The sequence below is a fragment of the Salvelinus alpinus genome, chromosome 9 (assembly GCF_045679555.1).
Source record: "Salvelinus alpinus chromosome 9, SLU_Salpinus.1, whole genome shotgun sequence".
NCBI classification, from domain to species: Eukaryota; Metazoa; Chordata; class Actinopteri; order Salmoniformes; family Salmonidae; genus Salvelinus; species Salvelinus alpinus.
This window is the reverse complement of record NC_092094.1, coordinates 70,515,269-70,534,594: the sequence shown is the minus strand read 5'-3', so window position 1 is coordinate 70,534,594 and position 19,326 is coordinate 70,515,269. Positions and strand designations below refer to the sequence as shown.

General features: G+C 41.7%; 1 protein-coding gene across 1 annotated transcript; it reads left to right on the top strand.

Annotated features, from left to right (window-relative positions):
• Window positions 1–3,897: 3,897 nt before the first annotated feature.
• LOC139530981 (uncharacterized) lies at window positions 3,898–13,977 on the top strand. Its single transcript, XM_071327772.1, has 9 exons — window positions 3,898–3,924; window positions 4,800–4,981; window positions 8,407–8,476; window positions 10,392–11,616; window positions 12,370–12,587; window positions 12,694–12,750; window positions 12,851–12,950; window positions 13,051–13,224; window positions 13,345–13,977. Exons 1-8 carry the CDS (start codon window positions 3,898–3,900, stop codon window positions 13,221–13,223), a joined length of 2,052 nt encoding a protein of 683 aa, XP_071183873.1. The 3' UTR covers window position 13,224; window positions 13,345–13,977.
• The last annotated feature ends 5,349 nt before the right edge of the window (window positions 13,978–19,326 follow it).

Sequence of the window (19,326 nt, the reverse complement as noted above, 5' to 3'; positions counted from 1 at the left end):
TTGGGCGAGTAGCTGTGGGGGGTGCAGTGCTGTTGACCGGGGTAGGGGTAGCCAGGTGGAAAGCATGGCCAGCCGTAGAAAAATGCTTATTGAAATTCTCAATTATAGTGGATTTATCGGTGGTGACAGTGTTTCCTATCTTCAGTGCAGTGGGCAGCTGGGAGGAGGTGTTCTTATTCTCCATGGACTTTACAGTGTCCCAGAACTTTTTTGAGTTTGTGTTGCAGGAAGCAAATTTCTGCTTGAAAAAGCTAGCCTTGGCTTTTCTAACTGCCTGTGTATATTGGTTTCTAGCTTCCCTGAAAAGTTGAATATCACGGGGGCTGTTCGATGCTAATACAGAACGCCATAGGATGTTTTTGTGTTGGTTAAGGGCAGTCAGGTCTGGAGAGAACCAAGGGCTATATCTGTTCCTGGTTCTACATTTCTTGAATGGGGCATGCTTATTTAAGATGGTGAGGAAGGCATTTAAAAAAAAAAAAAAAACAGGCATCCTCTACTGACGGGATGAGATCAATATCTTTCCAGGAAACCCCGGCCAGGTCGATTAGAAAGGCCTGCTCGCTGAAGTGTTTCAGGGAGCGTTTGACAGTGATGAGTGGAGGTCGTTTGACCGCTGACCCATTACGGATGCAGGCAATGAGGCAGTGATCGCTGAGATCTTGGATGAAAACAGCAGAGGTGTATTTAGAGGGCAAGTTGGTTAGGATGATATCTATGAGGGTGCTCGTGTTTACGGCTTTGGGGTGGTACCTGGTAGGTTCATTGATAATTTGTGTGAGATTGAGGGCATCAAGCTTAGATTGTAGGATGGCCGGGGTGTTAAGCATGTTCCAGTTTAGGTCGCCTAGCAGCACGAGCTCTGAAGATAGATGGGGGGCAATCAGTTCACATATGGTGTCCAGAGCACAACTGGGGGCAGAGGGTGGTCTATAGCAGGCGGCAACGGTGAGAGACTTGTTTTTAGAGAGGTGGATTTTTAAAAGTAGAAGTTCAAATTGTTTGGGTACAGACCTGGATAGTAGGACAGAACTCTGCAGGCTGTCTTTACAGTAGATTGCAACACCGCCCCCTTTGGCCGTTCTAGCTTGTCTGAAAATGTTGTAGTTAGGGATGAAAATGTCCGAATTTTTGGTGGTCTTCCTAAGCCAGGATTCAGACACGGCTAGAACATCCGGGTTGGCAGAGTGTGCTAAAGCAGTGAATATAACAAACTTAGGGAGGAGGCTTCTAATGTTAACATGCATGAAACCAAGGCTATTATGGTTACAGAAGTCATCAAAAGAGAGCGCCTGGGGAATAGGAGTGGAGCTAGGCACTGCAGGGCCTGGATTCACCTCTACATCAACAGAGGAACAGAGGGGGAGTAGGATAAGGGTACGGCTAAAAGCTATGAGAATTGGTCGTCTAGAATGTCTGGAACAGAGAGTAAAAGGAGGTTTCTGGGGGCGATAAAATAGATTCAAGGTATAATGTAAAGACAAAGGTATGGTAGGATGTGAATACAGTGGAGGTAAACCTAGGTATTGAGTGATGATGAGAGAGATATTGTCTCTAGAAACATAATTGAAACCAGGTGATGTCATCGCATGTGTGGGTGGTGGAACTGAAAGGTTGGATAAGGTATAGTGAGCAGGACTGGAGGCTCTACAGTGAAATAAGCCAATAAACACTAACCAGAACAGCAATGGACAAGGCATATTGACATTAAGGAGAGGCATGCTTAGTCGAGTGATCATAAGGGTCCAGTGAGTAGAGGTTGGTTGAGGTCACGGCGATTCAGACATCTAGCCGGGCCATCGGTAGCAAGCTAGCATAGGATGGAGGTCTGTTTTTAGCCACCTCATGCGTTTCCGTCTGTAGATTAGTGGGGTTCCGTGTGGTAGAGGGGATCAATCCAATTGGCAAAATAGATATAGTTATAGTGACCCAAGAAAAATTGTCCGATAGACTTATTCAGATAGCAGCCGATAAGAGCGGGCCGCAGATGGGCGTTCAGGTAAGGTCGCGACGGAGGGGCCAGTTGGATAACTCCCTCGGGCAGATAACGTCGGTAGTCCAGTCGTGAAGGCCCGGTGGGGCTCCGCATTGGCAGTAAAACGGGTCCGGATAGGGGATTGTAGCCCAGGAGTGGCTGATGGAACTCTTCAGCTGGCTAGCTCCGGAATAATTGATGTTTGCTCCGGGATCAACGTAAGCCAATAGTCACACGGATAGCAGCTAGCTAGCTGCGAAATCCAGGTGGAAATGTCCAGAGCTGAAATCCGGGGATATTGATATCCGGGGATATGGAGAGAAAAATAGATCCGGTATGTTCTGGTCTGAGTCGCGTTGTACAAAACTGGCAATAGATTTTCGAGCTAAAGGAATAGCTGATGACCACAAACCGTGGTTAGCTGAATACTAACGTTAGCCAGTAAACTGGCTAGCTTCTGAATAGCTTCTGGTTAGCTTCTGGTTAGCTTCTGGTTAGCTTCTGGTTAGCTTCTGGCTAGCTTCTATTGTGGATTTCAGATTTGAGGTAAATAATACTTTTTTTTTTAATTGGTGAGGCGGGTTGCAGGAGAGTGTTTTGAAGTTGAGTTCATGGAAAATAAAATATATAAAAGATATGCGAAGAAAGGTGTAAATAGATATATATACGGGACACGACAAGATGAGGACAAAGGGCGTCTGACTGCTATGCCATCTTGGGACAAGATGTATACAGTAAAGATGCTTAGAAATGCACTTAAGCTAGGACAGGGAAAGGCAAAGACTCTACTCAATCTGCTTCAGCACTCAGAGTACACGGAGTAATGCTTGCTTACAGCAGGCAGACGTGACGTTGTCATTCCAGGTGGACAAACAAAATGGATTCATCACTGTATCCCAAGAGGGGCTCCCTTCAATGATGAAATTGTGTTATTTGAACCGGACGTGAGAGTGATCTGGGGCCTGGACCTACATAGTCAGGTCGTGAAAACATCAAAACGGCCATCTCGAAAAGTTGACATTGCAGTAGTGAATACTACCAAACATGACATTACCTTACCAAGACAAACAGTGATAGGGACATTACAGAGATTAGTAGCGTGTCACCCGGTTCCTGTGCCCAGTGGAGAAAAGGTTACTGTAGCACAGGTTCAGGACAGATCCCCACCGGAGCCTGGCCCTGACAACGGTCAAATAGAGTGGTGGGACCCACCTGTAGAGGTTCAGCACTTGAGCCAAGAACAACAAGAATTAGTCAAACGGATGCTCAGAGAGGAATCAGCTGTTTTCGCAAAAGATGACATGGACATAAGGGTGTATTGAAAATCTCAGAATGGAGATAACATTGACTGATAACATACCAGTGTCAAAAAGATACAACGGTGTGCAACGTCCCTTGTATGCTGAGGTGAAAAGCCACCTTCAGGGGCTCCTGACCAAAACCGCACCCCGATTCAAGCAGAGAGAAACTATCACCTTTGCTCAGGGAAACTGGAATTCTTGGCCCTCAAATGGGCAGTGACTGAGCGGTTCCGAGATGACCTATTTTATGCTCCCTCTGTGACAGTGTACAGTGATAATAACCCCTTGACAGATGTACTAACTACAGAAAGACTGAATGCCACCGGTCATCGCTGGGTGGCAGAGCTTTCTGACTTTAATCTCACACTGAAGTATCGTCCTGGAAAGGTAAACACTGACGCAGACTTTCTGTCACGCTCTCCTTTGCATGCTGAACATTACATGGAAGAATGCACAGAGAAACACTCACTTGAAATGGTAAAAGCAACACTCAATAATGTTCAGACACAACAGAATGACTGTGTAATGTGGATATCCACGGTCACACTAAGGCCATCAGTGCAAGATGAGCTGTCATGGTGGGGTGGAACAGTTACAGACCGACTGTCTCCACACGATATCATGCAGGCTCAGTTAAAGGATGCGGCTGTATGGAGAATCTTGGAACTGAAAAGTCAAAGGACTAAGCCTAAACCAACAGAATGTCAACAAGACTCATACAAAGTCAAACAGTTACTGCAAGAGTGGAACAGTCTCACCAGATGGATTATTACAAAGGAAAACAGCAAAAAGGACACAAGTTGTGGTACCAAGTCAGTATAGAACACTGATTTTACAAGTACTTACACACTGAAATGGCCCATCTAGGAACAGAAAGAGTGTTGAACTTAGCACGAGAACGCTTTTATTGGCCGCGCATGCAACATGACATTGAACACTTTATCACCAAAGTGTGTAAGTGTATCAAATAAAAGAAACCCAGTGTAATAACTAGGGCCCCAATGCAACATGTACGAGCTACAGCTCCCTTCCAGATGATTTCAATTGACTATGTGCATTTGGAGAAAAGCAGAGGGGGCTACGAGTACATTTGAGTTATTTTAGATAACTTTACAAAATTTGCACAAGCCTACCCCACCAGAAATAAGTCAGGGAAAACTGCAGCAAAAAAGCTTTTTGATGATTTTTTCCCAAAGTTTGGCTTTGTGTCAAAAATCCATCATGATCAGGGAAGAGAGTTTGAAAATCAGTTATTCAGAGCCTTGCAGAACTGTACGGGAATAGCCAATTCCAGAACCTCCCCATATCATCCACAGGGGAATCCGGTGGAGAGATTTAACCGTACACTGTTGTCAATGTTGCGCACACTAGATGAAGAGAAAAAGGCCAACTGGGGTGATTATCTGAACAAGGTCATTCATGCATATAATTGTACCACCCGTGATGCTACTGGGTTCTCACTGTATTTCCTGCTATTTGGAAGGGCTCCACTTCTACCTGTTGACCTTGTCTTTGGGTTACAGATAAAGGAACAGGAGAAATCATACCAGGATTATGCTAAGAAGTGGCAGCAACAGATGGCTGAAGCCTATGACATCACCAGTAGAAACATGGAGAAATCAACAGCAAAGGGAAAAGCCTACTACGATCGGAAGAAAATGAGTTTGGTTCTGGTCTCAGGGGATCGTGAACTGGTGAGGAACATGTCAGAACGTGGGGGGCCGGGAAAGCTAAGATCACACTGGGAGGACCAAATACATGTGGTGGTAACCAGGAAAGGTGATGACAGCCCTGTCTATGAGGTCAAACCCGAGAGCGGTACAGGCAGGGCCCGGGTTCTGCACCGCAATATGCTCATGTCATGTAATTCCCTACCATTTGAGGAACCTATTGAAACTCCCAGTAGAGGTCTGTGGAGAAGGGATCCACCCCAGCAAAATCAGCAAAATGGGGAGAGCGCTGAGTCTGAGATCTCAGATGAGGATTCTTATCCAGTATTCATCAATAGGCCACGTAGGGATAAAGAGAGCAGACAGAGTAGCACACAACTAGTATCAGATAATAGTGAGGAACAGGGTCAGACTGATAGAAACTTCACTGTGAAGGAGTGCCAGCCAGTCCTCAGAGAGAGCCCGGAAGGACAGGGGTAAATATGGAAACAGCTGAGGGCTCAGAGACTCAATCATCTCATGATGAAGTGGACACTGATTCATTGGGGTCACCCATGATCTTTCCCCGCCGTTCAGCCCGGCAGAGGAGGCCCAGAGACATTCGAACCTATAACACTTTAGGGCTGCCAAGCTCAGGATACCAACTAGAGATGTTCTGATGTGTATATATTTTCTTGTTTACCTTTACTAATCACAGTGTGATAATATTTAGTCTGGGTTGCGTCTCCCCATAAAGGCAGACTGGACATGTCTAGATAGTTATATGGCTGTTAGGCCAGTTTTTTCTGTTGTTCTCATGACCAGTACTTACATCTTCTGTTTGTTTTGAGGCTGGTGAAATGTTTGGGACAACATTTCGTTTTTGCAGGGGGGTGTTGTAAGGGGTCTTAGTACAGTTGTATTCCAGCCACTAGGGGGTACTCTGGTGAAGCCCATGGGAAATAAAGAAATATAGTTTAAGTGAATTGGGAAAAGTAAGAATGAAAAACTAAAAGTCTGTAAACGGCTGTTACCTGTGCTGACATGATTAAAAGTGAATTAAACTGTACTTTTCGCGTTGTAGTTTATATGATAAGCTCATTGGAAGGGTAACATAAACAGATACATGTGCTGCCTTTCCAACTGATGTGAAGTTCCAACACAAATATTAATTTGAAAAAGCAATAGACTTTCACATTGTAGGCCTGTTGTATAAATAATGTAATCATAATATATGCCATTTAGCAGATGCTTTCATCCAAAGCGATTCACAGTCATTTGCACATACATTTTACGTATGGGTTGCACCGGGAATCGAACCCACAACCCTGGTGGTGGGATCGGCATTCTCTACACAGGATCATCATTTATAATGTAATATGTGTTTATAACAGTGAATGAAATTGATAATAAAAGTCTATAGCAGTGTAATAAGTGTTTATAACAATGTACAGCACATCTACCAACGCACCGATGCGTTTCAAGAGCCTAGACTATTTTGTTTCAGAATCCTCAGACCCCTGACAGGGAGTAGCATAGGGGATAGTGCCATCTAGTGGAATGGAAATTAAACTATTATTCCAGATATTATTTAATAAAGAATATTGAAAACCTAAATTACTTTTCAGAGATCAGAGAAACGAAACAGAACGCATCTTGAAACAGGGAAATATACTACAATTTGTGATGTGTTCAAGTAAACGATGGACTTATAATTTGAAGCTTTTTGCTCGATTTGGAATGTCGCTGATTTCATGTAGCTCTCCTGCGCATCATTTACTAAACAAAATCCCGCAAACGTAAAAGCGCCAGAATTAAACATCGCGAGATTGTAACTATGTGTGAGAGTCAGAGATTTGAAAGCAGACGCTTTCATCCAAAACGATTTACAGTAATGCGTACATACATTTTACGTATGGGCGGCCCAGGGAAATTAGACTTTTTCAAAAGTTTTTCGAAGCAATTTCTTTACCTCTTTCTTTGTAATACTGTATGTATTCAATCATTTCGAATTGATCTCTTCCCAATGGGCACATACATCAATTCAATTTTTATTCCATGTTAGTTCAACGTAATTTCATCGAAATTACATGGAAAAAACATTGATGCAAAGTGGGTTTATTGTGTCACAGTGAATTTTATAATCTGCAGTCAATTTCATTATGTTTTCATGTGCCATGATTCTGACATTTGACATATGATCCTCATAGGATTAGGCTAAATAGTTTCAGTGGTGCAGTAAATGTAATCTCAATTCAATACGATGTGCATATACGGTACATATAGCCAATATAGCTATTAAACCCATGTTCACTGACTGTAATCTGTGACGCAAGTGGCCGAATATGTTTGTGACGTTCCATGGAAACCATGGTATTGTTTGAAACTCGATTCTGATTGGCTTGCAGGTCATTCTACAGTGTAAATTATAAATGAAAACGTGCTTTTATATCAGTGTGACAGATTCACAATACCGAGCGTGTCTCAAACCGTACCGCGCTTTTATCTGCCTAAAGGTATCTTCACGCACGACTGGATAGGCTTTTTAGATACGCTTGTCCAAGGTAAGGATATGAGTCAAACTATAGCCTACTTTTAATCTTTTAGTTCCGAACTCAAGTTACTCCAGTCAAGTGATTAATCGTAAAAGTTAGTTGTTTTGACTGAGCAGTCCAATGGCCAATGCTGTTTTTGGACTATGAGACCCTCTGCTATACTGTATACTATGATGAGCCAATAACATGCATAGATTATACATTAGGCATTGCACAAATCAGGTCAGAATATAAAGTTGCTATTTCCGTCAACTCAAGTTACTCAGGTCAAGTGATTAATCTTAAGAGTTAGTTGTTTTGACTGTCAAAACAAATAACTGATGGATTATTCCAAATTAAATTGGCAAATATGCATCACAAATTCACAATATTACTTGTATTTCAATTATTCATCCAGGCCGAAGACATAAAGTCGCCTGAAAGCTGTGTAGCAATAATTCCAGCTCCTGATCCATAGGATGGTAATCACATACATGATTGGCTTAATCAAGAATCATGGATACCTTTCATGTGAGTACTCACACACCAGATTTTTTTTACATACCTCAGAAGGAAGATACCTCAATATCTGGAAGCACTGTTTCATGTACAATTGTTAATGCTATCTCTGAAATGTCTAACAAAATGTTGACTTGATCGTTTCATCAAGACCTTCTCATCACAAGTTGGAACTAGTTGTCAACATTGGGACAGTGCTGCCCAAAATAACAGGGGCCAATATTTTCATGGAGGTAAGCACTACATTTCTGATGGGTTTAAAGACTGTATTACATTATCTAAATTTGAGAAAGTAAACCCCAGCTGTTGTTATTCTTTTCACAGTGCCATGAATGTTCTTTTCACAGTGCTCATTATGCCATGAATGTTTCATTGCTGAACAACCATAGATATTTTTTCCTCTAATTTGGCTCCCGTTCCTCCAACAGTGAGCAAGACCTGCCAGCAGAGCTCACTGGAGCAGGGAGACAACCCGTCATCCTTTTGGCGCCTGACAAAGTACACTTTTTTTCTTCTAAATAACACTATAGTAACATCATATGCACAAAGTTACATTACTAATAAGATTGGTGTTAAGTGAGAAAGAATCCTAAAGATGGTCCAATGGGCATGGTCTGAAGCCTCTCATCATCTCAGTATGTTGAACCACCTGATTTCTTGCAGGCTTGAGATTCAGATCCTGCTGAACGATGTTAAGCAGTCGATTAACCACATGCAGGGGACGCTGAACACCATGCAGGGGCAGTGTATTGAGTTGCAGACTGCCATATCTAAGGTAGTGTCAGATGAGTCTCAGATACAGAAGAATAGGTCTATGATGGTATGGTGATATGGATTGAGATGGTGATTATAATAATGATGACTAGCGGTACTCCACCCTACTGGCGGTAAATCATTGGATCTGATTAATTCAATTCAATGCAATTCAATCTTTGAGGACTGCAACCATAGAAATACAATTTATTTACACTAATATTTACACTTTACACAATATTTATTTACACTAATAATAAGCTATTGTCAACTTCCCGTCTATGGTTAGACGGGAAGTATGGTTATCTTGCTCATTGCTCACTGTCAATTGCTCACTGTTACCCTATGTGTGCAACTATTATTGATTTATCACAGAAAAATAATTTGGTTGCAAATGTACCTGGTACCATGTAAATAATTGTTAGGCTACTCATTTTGAATCCACCGGTGGCAACTTGTGTGACCATAAAAGTCTGTGTGCGACTGGGCACAGTTAAATAATTTGGTTACTGACCTGCCCTACATCATAGAAGGCCCTTCAAGTCGGAACTAGGAAATTCTGACATTTCTGACTCGCTAACTCGTTATGGAATGATGATTTCAAGTTTCCCACTTGTGAAGTATCAGAATCAACCAGTAGGAAAATCTACGCTAATAACTTACATTCATTTAACTCTGAGGTTCCAAGTTTCCGATGGCATGTGAATGCGTCAATAATTGCCATGGTAATTTTGAATGTTCAGTCAGTGAGCATTATGGGTAATTGTCCTACATACTTACATCAAATGCTGTAGTAACAGTGTCATTCCAAACACAATACATGTGAAAATTAACAAAGATACAAAATATTGCTAAAGTGAAGAAAATCACCTCAAAATTGTAGGAGGAAATGCCCCTGCAGCAGGGAGGCTTACGGTATTATAATATATTGTAGATAACATTAATATAATTTGTGTATTTACAGTATCAGCACACATACAAATGAAAGTATATGCTATGGATTGATCTACACTGAGTGAACAAAACATTAAGAACACCTTCCTATTGAGTTGCCCCCCTTGGTGGTGGACCATTCTTGATACTCAGGGAAAACTGTTGATTGTGAAAAACACAACAGCATTGCAGTTCTTGACACAAACCGGTGCACCGGGCACCTACTACCATACTCTGTTAAAAGGGACTTAAATCTTTTGTCTTGCTTATTCACTCTCTGAATGACACTCATACACAATTCATGTCTCAATTGTCTAAAAATCATTCTTTAACCTGTCTCCTCCCATTCATCTACACTGAGAAGAAGATTTAACAATTGATATCAATAAGGGATTATAGCTTTTACCTGATTACTCTATGTCACAGAAAGAGAAGGTGTTCTTAATGTTTAACACACTCAGTGTATGTGTAATTTTTTTAACCTTTATTTACTTAGGCAAGTCAGTAAAGAACAAATATTTTTTTTCAATGAAGGTCTAGGAACTGCCTTGTTAAGGGGCAGAACGAAAGATTTGTATCTTGTCAGCTCAGGGATTTGATTTTGCAACCTTTCGGTTATTTGTCCAACGCTCTAACCACTAGGCTACGCTGCCGACCCAATGACGTTATAGATTCCAAGTGGTTGATTTTTTAGGGAATGACTATATGCTCTATATTATACCTGCAGATCACCATAGCAGCCGAAGTTGCTGTGCAGAGGGAGGAGATCGTCCGAGCATCAGGCCTCATCCCGTCACATAGGGAGGGTATCCTTCAAACAGCCAGTGTCCCTGCACAGAGGGAGGGGATTCTCTCAGCAGCCAGCATCAATGCACAGAGGGAGGAGATCCTCATTTCGTCAGGCCTCATCACTGCACAGAGGGAGGGGATCCTCCAAACAGCCAGTGTCCCTGCACAGAGGGAGGGGATTCTCTCAGCAGCTAGCATCAATGCACAGAGGGAGGAGATCCTCATTTCGTCAGGCCTCATCACTGCACAGAGGGAGGGGATCCTCCAAACAGCCACTGTCCCTGCACATAGTGAGGGGATCCTCCAAACAGCCAGTGTCCTTGCACAGAGTGAGGGGAACCTCCAAACAGCCAGTGTCCCTGCACAGAGGGAGGGGATTCTCTCAGCAGCCAGCTTCAATGCACAGAGGGAGGAGATCCTCATTTCGTCAGGCCTCATCCCTGCACGGAGGGAGGGAATCCTCCAAACAGCCAGTGTCACTGCGCAGAGGGAGGGAATCGTCCCAATGGCCAGCGTCCCTGGGCACAGGGAGGGGATTGTCCCAAAGGCTAGTGTTCCTGCTGAGTGGGAGGAGATCCTCCGATCATCAGGCCTCATCCCTGCACAGAGGAAGGGGATCCTCCAAACAGCCAGTGTCCCTGCACAGAGGGAGGGGATTCACCAGTCAGCCATTGTCCCTGCACAGAGGGAGGGGGTTCTCCGAGCAGCTAGCATCACTGCGCAGAGGGAGGAGATCCTCAGAGCATCAGGCCTCATCCCTGCACATAGGAAGGGGCTCCTCCGAGCATCAGGCCTCATCCCTGCACAGAGGGAGGGGATTCTTCCAGCAGCTTTTTCCATCAGCTACTATCAGAATAATAAGCTCCTCAGAGCATCACAACTCACCCCTGCACAAAGGAAGTTGAGATTCCTGATAGCCAGTGTCACTGCGCAGAGGAAGGGAATCTTCCCAAAGGCCAGCGTCCCTGCGCACAGGGAGTGGATCGTCCCAAAGGCTAGTGTCCCTGCAGAGAGGGAGGAGATCCTCCTCACAGCCAGTGTCCCTGTGAAGAATGAAAACAATCATCCACAACCACCTCCCATCATCCCCATGGTGGCACCACTGTGGAAATGGGATGGTGGAGCGTGTCCTCCACCTGTGGATTTCTATTCCAAGAGAAGAGGTCACTTAACCTTACCTAATTAGTAGAGAAATTACCATTGTGATAGCTTGATAATAAGTTGTGATAGGTTAAATGTATGGCTCATGTGAGTGTATATCTGTAATACTTTCATGCATTTTCTACATAACACAGGTTTAGCTACATTTTACTTTTACATTTTAGTCATTTAGCAGACGCTCTTATCCAGAGCTACTTACAGTTGTGAGTGTATACATTTTCATACTTCCTTGAATCTCTCCAGGATTTCGCATGGATTTTTAAAATATTAAATATGCTAGATTTTGCAGCGACAATTACGACATTTTGCATAGCAATATGCAATTGTTTTGTCCAATTTGTTGCAAAAATGCACTGACAAGGGAAAAAACTGTGTTGACATGTGGCTTGATTGAACCATATTATGCAGTAAATGTGCAGTGATTGGTTGAAATTGCGAGCCCTCTTTTTGTACTGTGGTAATGGGTCAGTTCTATGCGATAATATTGTGATGATGTGACTATTTTATGCAGAAATAGTTTGGTGATTGGTCAAATTTGTAAGCCCTCACATAATATGCAGGGAATTGTTGATTTTGCAACCAAAACAATGCGATTGCAGAGTCCTGGAGTAACCTCCCAGTAATCCCTGTGACTGCGTGTAGGTTAAGATTGGGTTGTAACAGAGTATCAGAGCGAGACGTTCCTACCTGTCAGCCAGTAATTGTTCTGTATGGTGACATGAGCAGAGTGGCCTGACTTCTCCCACTTATTACAGATGTCCGACTTAGATATGTTGAGCATCCTGCTATGATGTCCATCACCAAGCCGGAACACTCCGATGCCAACCCTCAGTTCCAGACTGGCAGCCGGCCGGTGGCTGAGCCCGAGACCCCTGCTGTTCACAATAACAGTGGAGGCTGGCTCAGCTGGGTCTTTGGGAGTGGAAGAGCTAATAAGAAGGAGGTTCATCTACCTGAGGACAAAGACAGATCTGTAAGGAACTGGTTCTTAACACTATATTCTATGTAGAGACAATTGAGTGGATTTTGTTTTATATTTTTTGTGGCTTGCTTCACATTGCTAATATCTTCTTCCTCAGATTGTCTGGGATCCAAATCTGCACAGATGGGTTAACAAAACTGAGCCCAAGGCTGAGGTACTTAATTTCAATTCAATTAAAAACAGTGAACAACCATTGTATTTCAACTGTGATAATATTACTAACAATTTGGAAAATGTGTTGATGTGTTTTACAGAACAAGTGTGTACCACCACCTCCACCGATGGGGACATATGCATTTCAGGGGAACACTGGCAGTGTCCCCAAAGGAGTGAATCCTTACTCTATGAAAGCAGGTGAATATTGCTTTAGAATACATGTGGTTTAACCAAGACTGTGTCAGCCAATCATAGATGTCCCTGGTGATCTCCTGCTAACACCTTCCAAAACTACCAGCAGGTCTATGGGGCAGCAGATACCCTACAATGAATTACAATGATAGGACCAACTCAAAGCCTCCAAGCCATGGGCCTGGACTGCTTCCTAGACAGCTCTCTGGCTTGCTCCCTCCTTCACACTTTGACCTCATGGCACCAATGGTTGTGCCACCTGACACTCTACCCTACTGAGGTATGACTCTGAAAAATCCTTCCAAATTTTATTCATTCATCATTAACTGAGATTTTACTTTAACATAGCAAATGGCTGAAGTAGCAAGAATGTTAACTATTTTTTATTTTTGACCAACAGGTCATTTGCCCAGAGTGGATTTGCCATACATAGATTTTTTTCAGCATTAAAAAACGTCAACATTAAAAATCTATTAAAAGATGATCTTTGAATTAAATCTCTCCTTTGTGTCCTCATGTTCACATTAATTTGATGTGTTGTATCATCGTTTACAATGCTTATTGCTTCTGCATTGCTTTACTTTACTGACAAGTATATATTATACACATATATTTTATTTTAGACATTACAAAAACATATTTTTGTGCATTTTGGATTTCCTACATTTACTTACTGTACAATTTTATACTTGTCTGTATGTGATTTTAGTTGGATAGAGATTCCGGTACCTCTTTCTGGTAGTCAAATGAACTAGTGGCCTCATGGGTGGAATGTTATTCATATTTTTCATAATTTTATAATTCATAAAAATAAACATTACACAGAAAATCCGGTCTTTCTATGTCAAATGGTTTCATTATATTTCATTCTTCTGTGATGGATATAAAGTGTAATATTGGGATGCAAACTCAAAATTAAATACATATCTGACATGGTACAGGTGTCTTTTCTTTTTAAAGCCCATAACAATGTGTGTGAGGTGTACAGTTTTGTTTCAAAGTAAATTTGTTTCAGACTACCAAGACTACGAAGTAGATTTGTTTAAGACTACCACTCTGTGTGACCCTGATTTAGCCCACTGCAGTAAAATATTATAACCTGTATTCTTGTGTATTCATATGTTTCTTAAATACATACTCAGAACCTTCAAACTAAATAAGAAAACAATTTGACCTTTTCTTAATTTCAAAATCACATTTCGTAAGACTTTCAACAAAAGGGATGATGAAAAAAAAATCATCAAATACAGTGTTACAAGTACACAGCATATGAAGAAGATGGGAGCATTTCAATAACTTAGAAATTGTGTTCTGTGTTCTGATTGACCGTATTTGATTGAAAAGGAAACAGAAACACACAGCTGATCCCTGGTGGCACAGAGGGTTAAAGATCTGGCTTCAAATCCAAACATTGTGTGTTCAAACCCAACAGTTGCAGGTTGTTAAAAGCTGTTCAAATGCCGTGTGTCTCTGTATCACCTACGATACTGTCCTCAAATCAAAATTGCCATGAAATCTGTGGAAAAATTTAATGGGGATGTATTCCAAGCTACTTACTTATGTTTTAAGGAGCTACACATTTGCATGCTGAGAATGTTGTGGTAATGTTAGGTAAAGCTTAAATATAACATTTTTGAAATGTTCTGAGGAACTCCAAGACAAGGTAAAATATTGGAATATCAATGGAATATGATGTTAAACCTAAAACAAATATGCTATGAATGTAATAAAAACAGACTTATTTAATTCTTACAACATAAGGGAATCCTGTGCAACCTAACTTAAACAATGTATGAATGTCATCACAATTGAGCATATTTTGTGTTTTGGGAACCTATCTCTTATCTCTCCCACAACCTAAATAAGTGTTTTAGGAACTTTTATGTAATGCCTGATGAAAATCATGAACATAGTATTTCTTGCACGGCAAACAGCATATGGAAAGTAATTAAATACATTTTGAAGAGCACCCTAATAGATCGATTGAGAATGACACATTGGTTAAAAAAGTAACATTAAATGTATCTTTTTTTAAAGAGAACAGGTCAGTTAAGCTGGCACATGCTATTATATTATATCGTATCTGGTCCTTTTCGACCACTACACAGTAGTACGCTGAACCACTGTATGAGGCCCAGTATAGAGGTAGATAATAACTTCATTTTCCCCACTAGTGGTTAGAGCGTTGGGTCAGTAACCAAAAGGTTGCTGGATTGAATCCCCAAACTGACAATGTAAAAATCTGTTGTTCTGCCCCTGAACAACCCCCTGTTCCCTGGTAGCCTGGCATTGTAAATAAGAATTTGTTCTTAACTGGCTTGCCTAGTTAAATAAAGGTTGAAATAACTATTGATTTTCTGGTTCATTAAGAAACCTAAACATAGATATGTGTTTTGGTTTGACTCAAGTAGACCATGCCCGTTTCATGCATATCTTTCTATAAAATAAAACGTTATTTCATAATATTTTGGCAAGTTAGCTTGCTAAGTCATTGATCTTGCTTTGTACTATATCCCTCTGGACACTGCTGTCTCAGGCCCATTAGCTTGCGTTTACACAGGTAGCCCAGTTCTGATCTTTTTCCCAATTATTGGCAAATGATGATCTGATTGGTTAAAATACCAATTAGTGGAAAAAGATCAGAAATTCGCTGCCTCTGTAACACAGCCATTGTTGTGTGTGTTGCGTGCCTATGATGGGCCAATGGCTGTGCTAGATGCCATATTTGGCCAGCAGGTGACATGGTAGGCTAAATGATGTGTCCAGATTATCGTCTCTTGTCACTTAGCTCTCCAGCCCCCAGGAGCACCACATCCAGCAGTTTATGGCCAGCATGGAGATCTAGTAATAAAAAACATAGAATTCGTATGTAAATTATTGTAATGTCTGTTTGTTCTCATTTATCTAATCATTGTTCTCAAATATTAGTAGCTGTAGGCTAGTTTAAATTGGCGGGGAACGCAGGCACCCGAAGGGCCTGTATACATTAGATTTTTTTTTTTTTAACTAAACAGCCAAACCTAGATAATATAAAAAAAAAAAAATTGTGATCACAATTTGATTTGATTTGATTTATATTGACAGAGGAGTACAAAGAAAACAATAACGAGTCACATTAACCATCTGTCATCCCCTCCCTTCCCCTGCCCACACTCAGTCATGAACTTGAATGCCGAAGAACTACAAGAGAAGAAGTGTAAAAGCTCAGTAAATGAGATACAATTAAACTAGCTTAAACGTGTTGAAACAGGTCTGTAGATAGTATCACTCTTTATGCTTTGGGCTATTGCTGTGTAAATATAATATGCCTCACGGAACCACAAGATGGTGATACTGTATTTCCATGGCATGTCGATGTCTGCTGTAGACTTGTAGACTATCTGATAACTAAAAGTGTTATCAGATATACACACTGCTAGTGAATGAATGAGACATGAACACTGCTAGTGAATGAACGAGACATAAATACTAATAGTGAATGCGACTAGCTTCAGCTAGATAAACCAAGCAGGGGGGAAATGTAACACAGGGCTATACATACATTTTTGTAATATAATTGAGCATGAATTGATATAAGCCTGAGAGACATGAGATACCTGCTGCTTTGTTGGCTTTGTAACACATTTCATTATGGAATTCATCAGGCCAACTGCATATAATAGAGCTTGACAGCACCTGTTTGTGTCTATTTATTTGGACCCCATATTGTGAGGTATTTCACACTATTATTATAGGGCCAAAAGCAAATGGGTGCAAACACAGAAACAGATGAACAGACCCTCACTTTGCAGGGCGCAAACAACCCAGCATGCTGACTGGATCACAGGCACACACACAAACACAAGCATGCATGCACACAGAGACACAGAGACACAGACACACACACACACACACACACACACACACACACACACACACACACACACACACACACACACACACACACACACACACACACACACACACACTGCAAGATTTCTCCCTGAGTAACATTTCAATACAGGACCTGCAGCTGTTTATAATGTAGTAGTTTCCTCTTGAACCATTTGGCTGTAGTTTTGCTCCTGTTTACAACATAGCCTAACCGAATACAGTGCATTCGGAAAGTATTCAGACCCCTTGACTTTTTACACATTTTGTTACGTTACAACCTTATTCTAAAATTGATTAAATACATGTTTTCCCTCCACATCAATCTAGACACAATACCCCATAATGACAAAGTGAAAATAGGTTTTTAGAAATGTTTGCAAATGTATTAAAAATAAAAAACAGAAATACCTTATTTATATAAGTACTCAGACCCATTGCTATGACACTCGAAATTGAGTTCAGGTTCATCCTGTTTCCATTGATCATCCTTGAGATGTTTCTACAACTTGATTGGAGTCCACCTGTGGTAAATTCAATTGATTGGACATGATTTGGAAAGACACACACCTTCTATATAAGATCTGCAGAAGGGTACCAAAAAATGTTTGCAGCATTGAAGGTCCCCAAGAACACAGTGGTCTCCATCATTCTTAAATGGAAGAAGTTTGGAACAACCAAGACTACTCCTAGAGCCAAACTGAGCAATCGGGGGAGAAGGGCCTTGGTCAGGGAGTTGACCAAGAACCTGATGGTTACTCTAACAGAGCTCCAGAGTTTCTCTGTGGAGATGGGAGAACCTTCCAGAAGGACAACCATCTCTGCAGCACGCCAAATTAGGCCTTTATGGTAGAGTGGCCAGACGGAAGCCACTCCTCAGTAAAAGGCACACGAAAGCCCGCTTGGTGTTTGCCAAAAGGCACCTAAAGGACTCTCAGACGATGAGAAACAAGAATCTCTGGTCTGATTAAACCAAGATTTGGCCTGAATGCCAAGCGTCATATCTGAAAGAAACCTGGCACCATCCATACAGTGAAGCATGGTGGTGGCAGCATCATGCTGTGGGGATGTTTTTCAGCAGCAGGGAATGGGAGACTAGTCAGGATCGAGGGAAAGATGAACGGAGCAAAGTACAGAGAGAACCTTGATGAAAACCTGCTCCAGAGCGCTCAGGGCCTCAGACTGGGGTGAAGGTTTCCCTTCCAACAGGACAAGGACTCTAAGCACACAGCCAAGACAACGCAGGCGTGGCTTCGGGACAAGTCTCTGAATGTCCTTGAGTGGCCCAACTAGACCCCGGACTTGAACCCGATCTCTGGAGAAACCTGAAAATATCTGTGCAGCGACGTTCCCCATCCAACCTGATAGAGCTTGAGAAAATCTGCAGAGAAGAATGGGAGAAACTGTCCAAATACAGGTGTGCCAAACTTGTAGCGTCATACCCAAGAAGACTCAAGGCTGTAATCGCTGCCAAAGGTGCTTCAACAAAGTACTGAGTAAAGGGTCTGAAAACTTATGCAAATGTAATATTTACATTTTTTATAAAAATGTATAAAAACCTGTTTTAGCTTTTTCATTATGGTGTGGTATTGTGTGTAAATTGATGAGCTGTAATGTAACAAAATGTAGAAAAAGTCAATCTGTCTGAATACTTTCCAAATGCACTGGAGTAGTGTCACCACATGCATGGGAAAGTCACTGCAGTGTGTCTGCCAACTACAGCAGGCTAGATGTATGCACAATTAGCTAATTATACAGACACATCGCCAAGGCCATTATCAACTCGTCGATGTGAGTTGCCCATTTCTCAACACATTTGGCTCACTGTATTTATTGAGCGCTGTATAGCCAACTCCTATGGCCTTTGCCATGTTTATCATGACAATGAGTATAGGAGTTGTCAAGACAGAACAAAGATCTGGGATCAGACTAGACTAGCAATAGGACTTCATGTGAAATTTGCATTATAAGAGGGGCATTCCTGTGTCATATCTGGAGGCTTGGGGGGGGGGGGGGGGCATGTCTTCAAGGAATGATTCCTGTTCTCTTGGTGAACTAGTGAGAAGCAGATGTCATTCGATTATCACATAGAACTTCACTTGATTGTTTTATTGAGGATATGAAATACACTGTTTACTAAAAGGAAGGCTGATTTGATTCAGATGAGTTTTTCTTACAAGGAGATATTATGAGGCGGGTCTATAATAACATCAGGGTTGACTAGGCCTACATAATCGTACTTTACTCTATAGAGAGGAAATAAAATAATATCTAGATGCATTTGCTCCTCATGTCGTACTGCTTATCAGTAGGTTATAAAAGCATGTTATTATTTAACATTTTTGATTCGAAATGGCTTACTTTGTCCCTAAAATGACCACACATAGACATACTATTCCTTTAAGGCTGGGTACGCCCCGCGCCAACTGTTTTATGCAAATATATGCGCAATGTAACAATCGAAGTCGCTTTGGACCAATCAAAGATGCGCTCTAACCGCGGGAGATCCAAA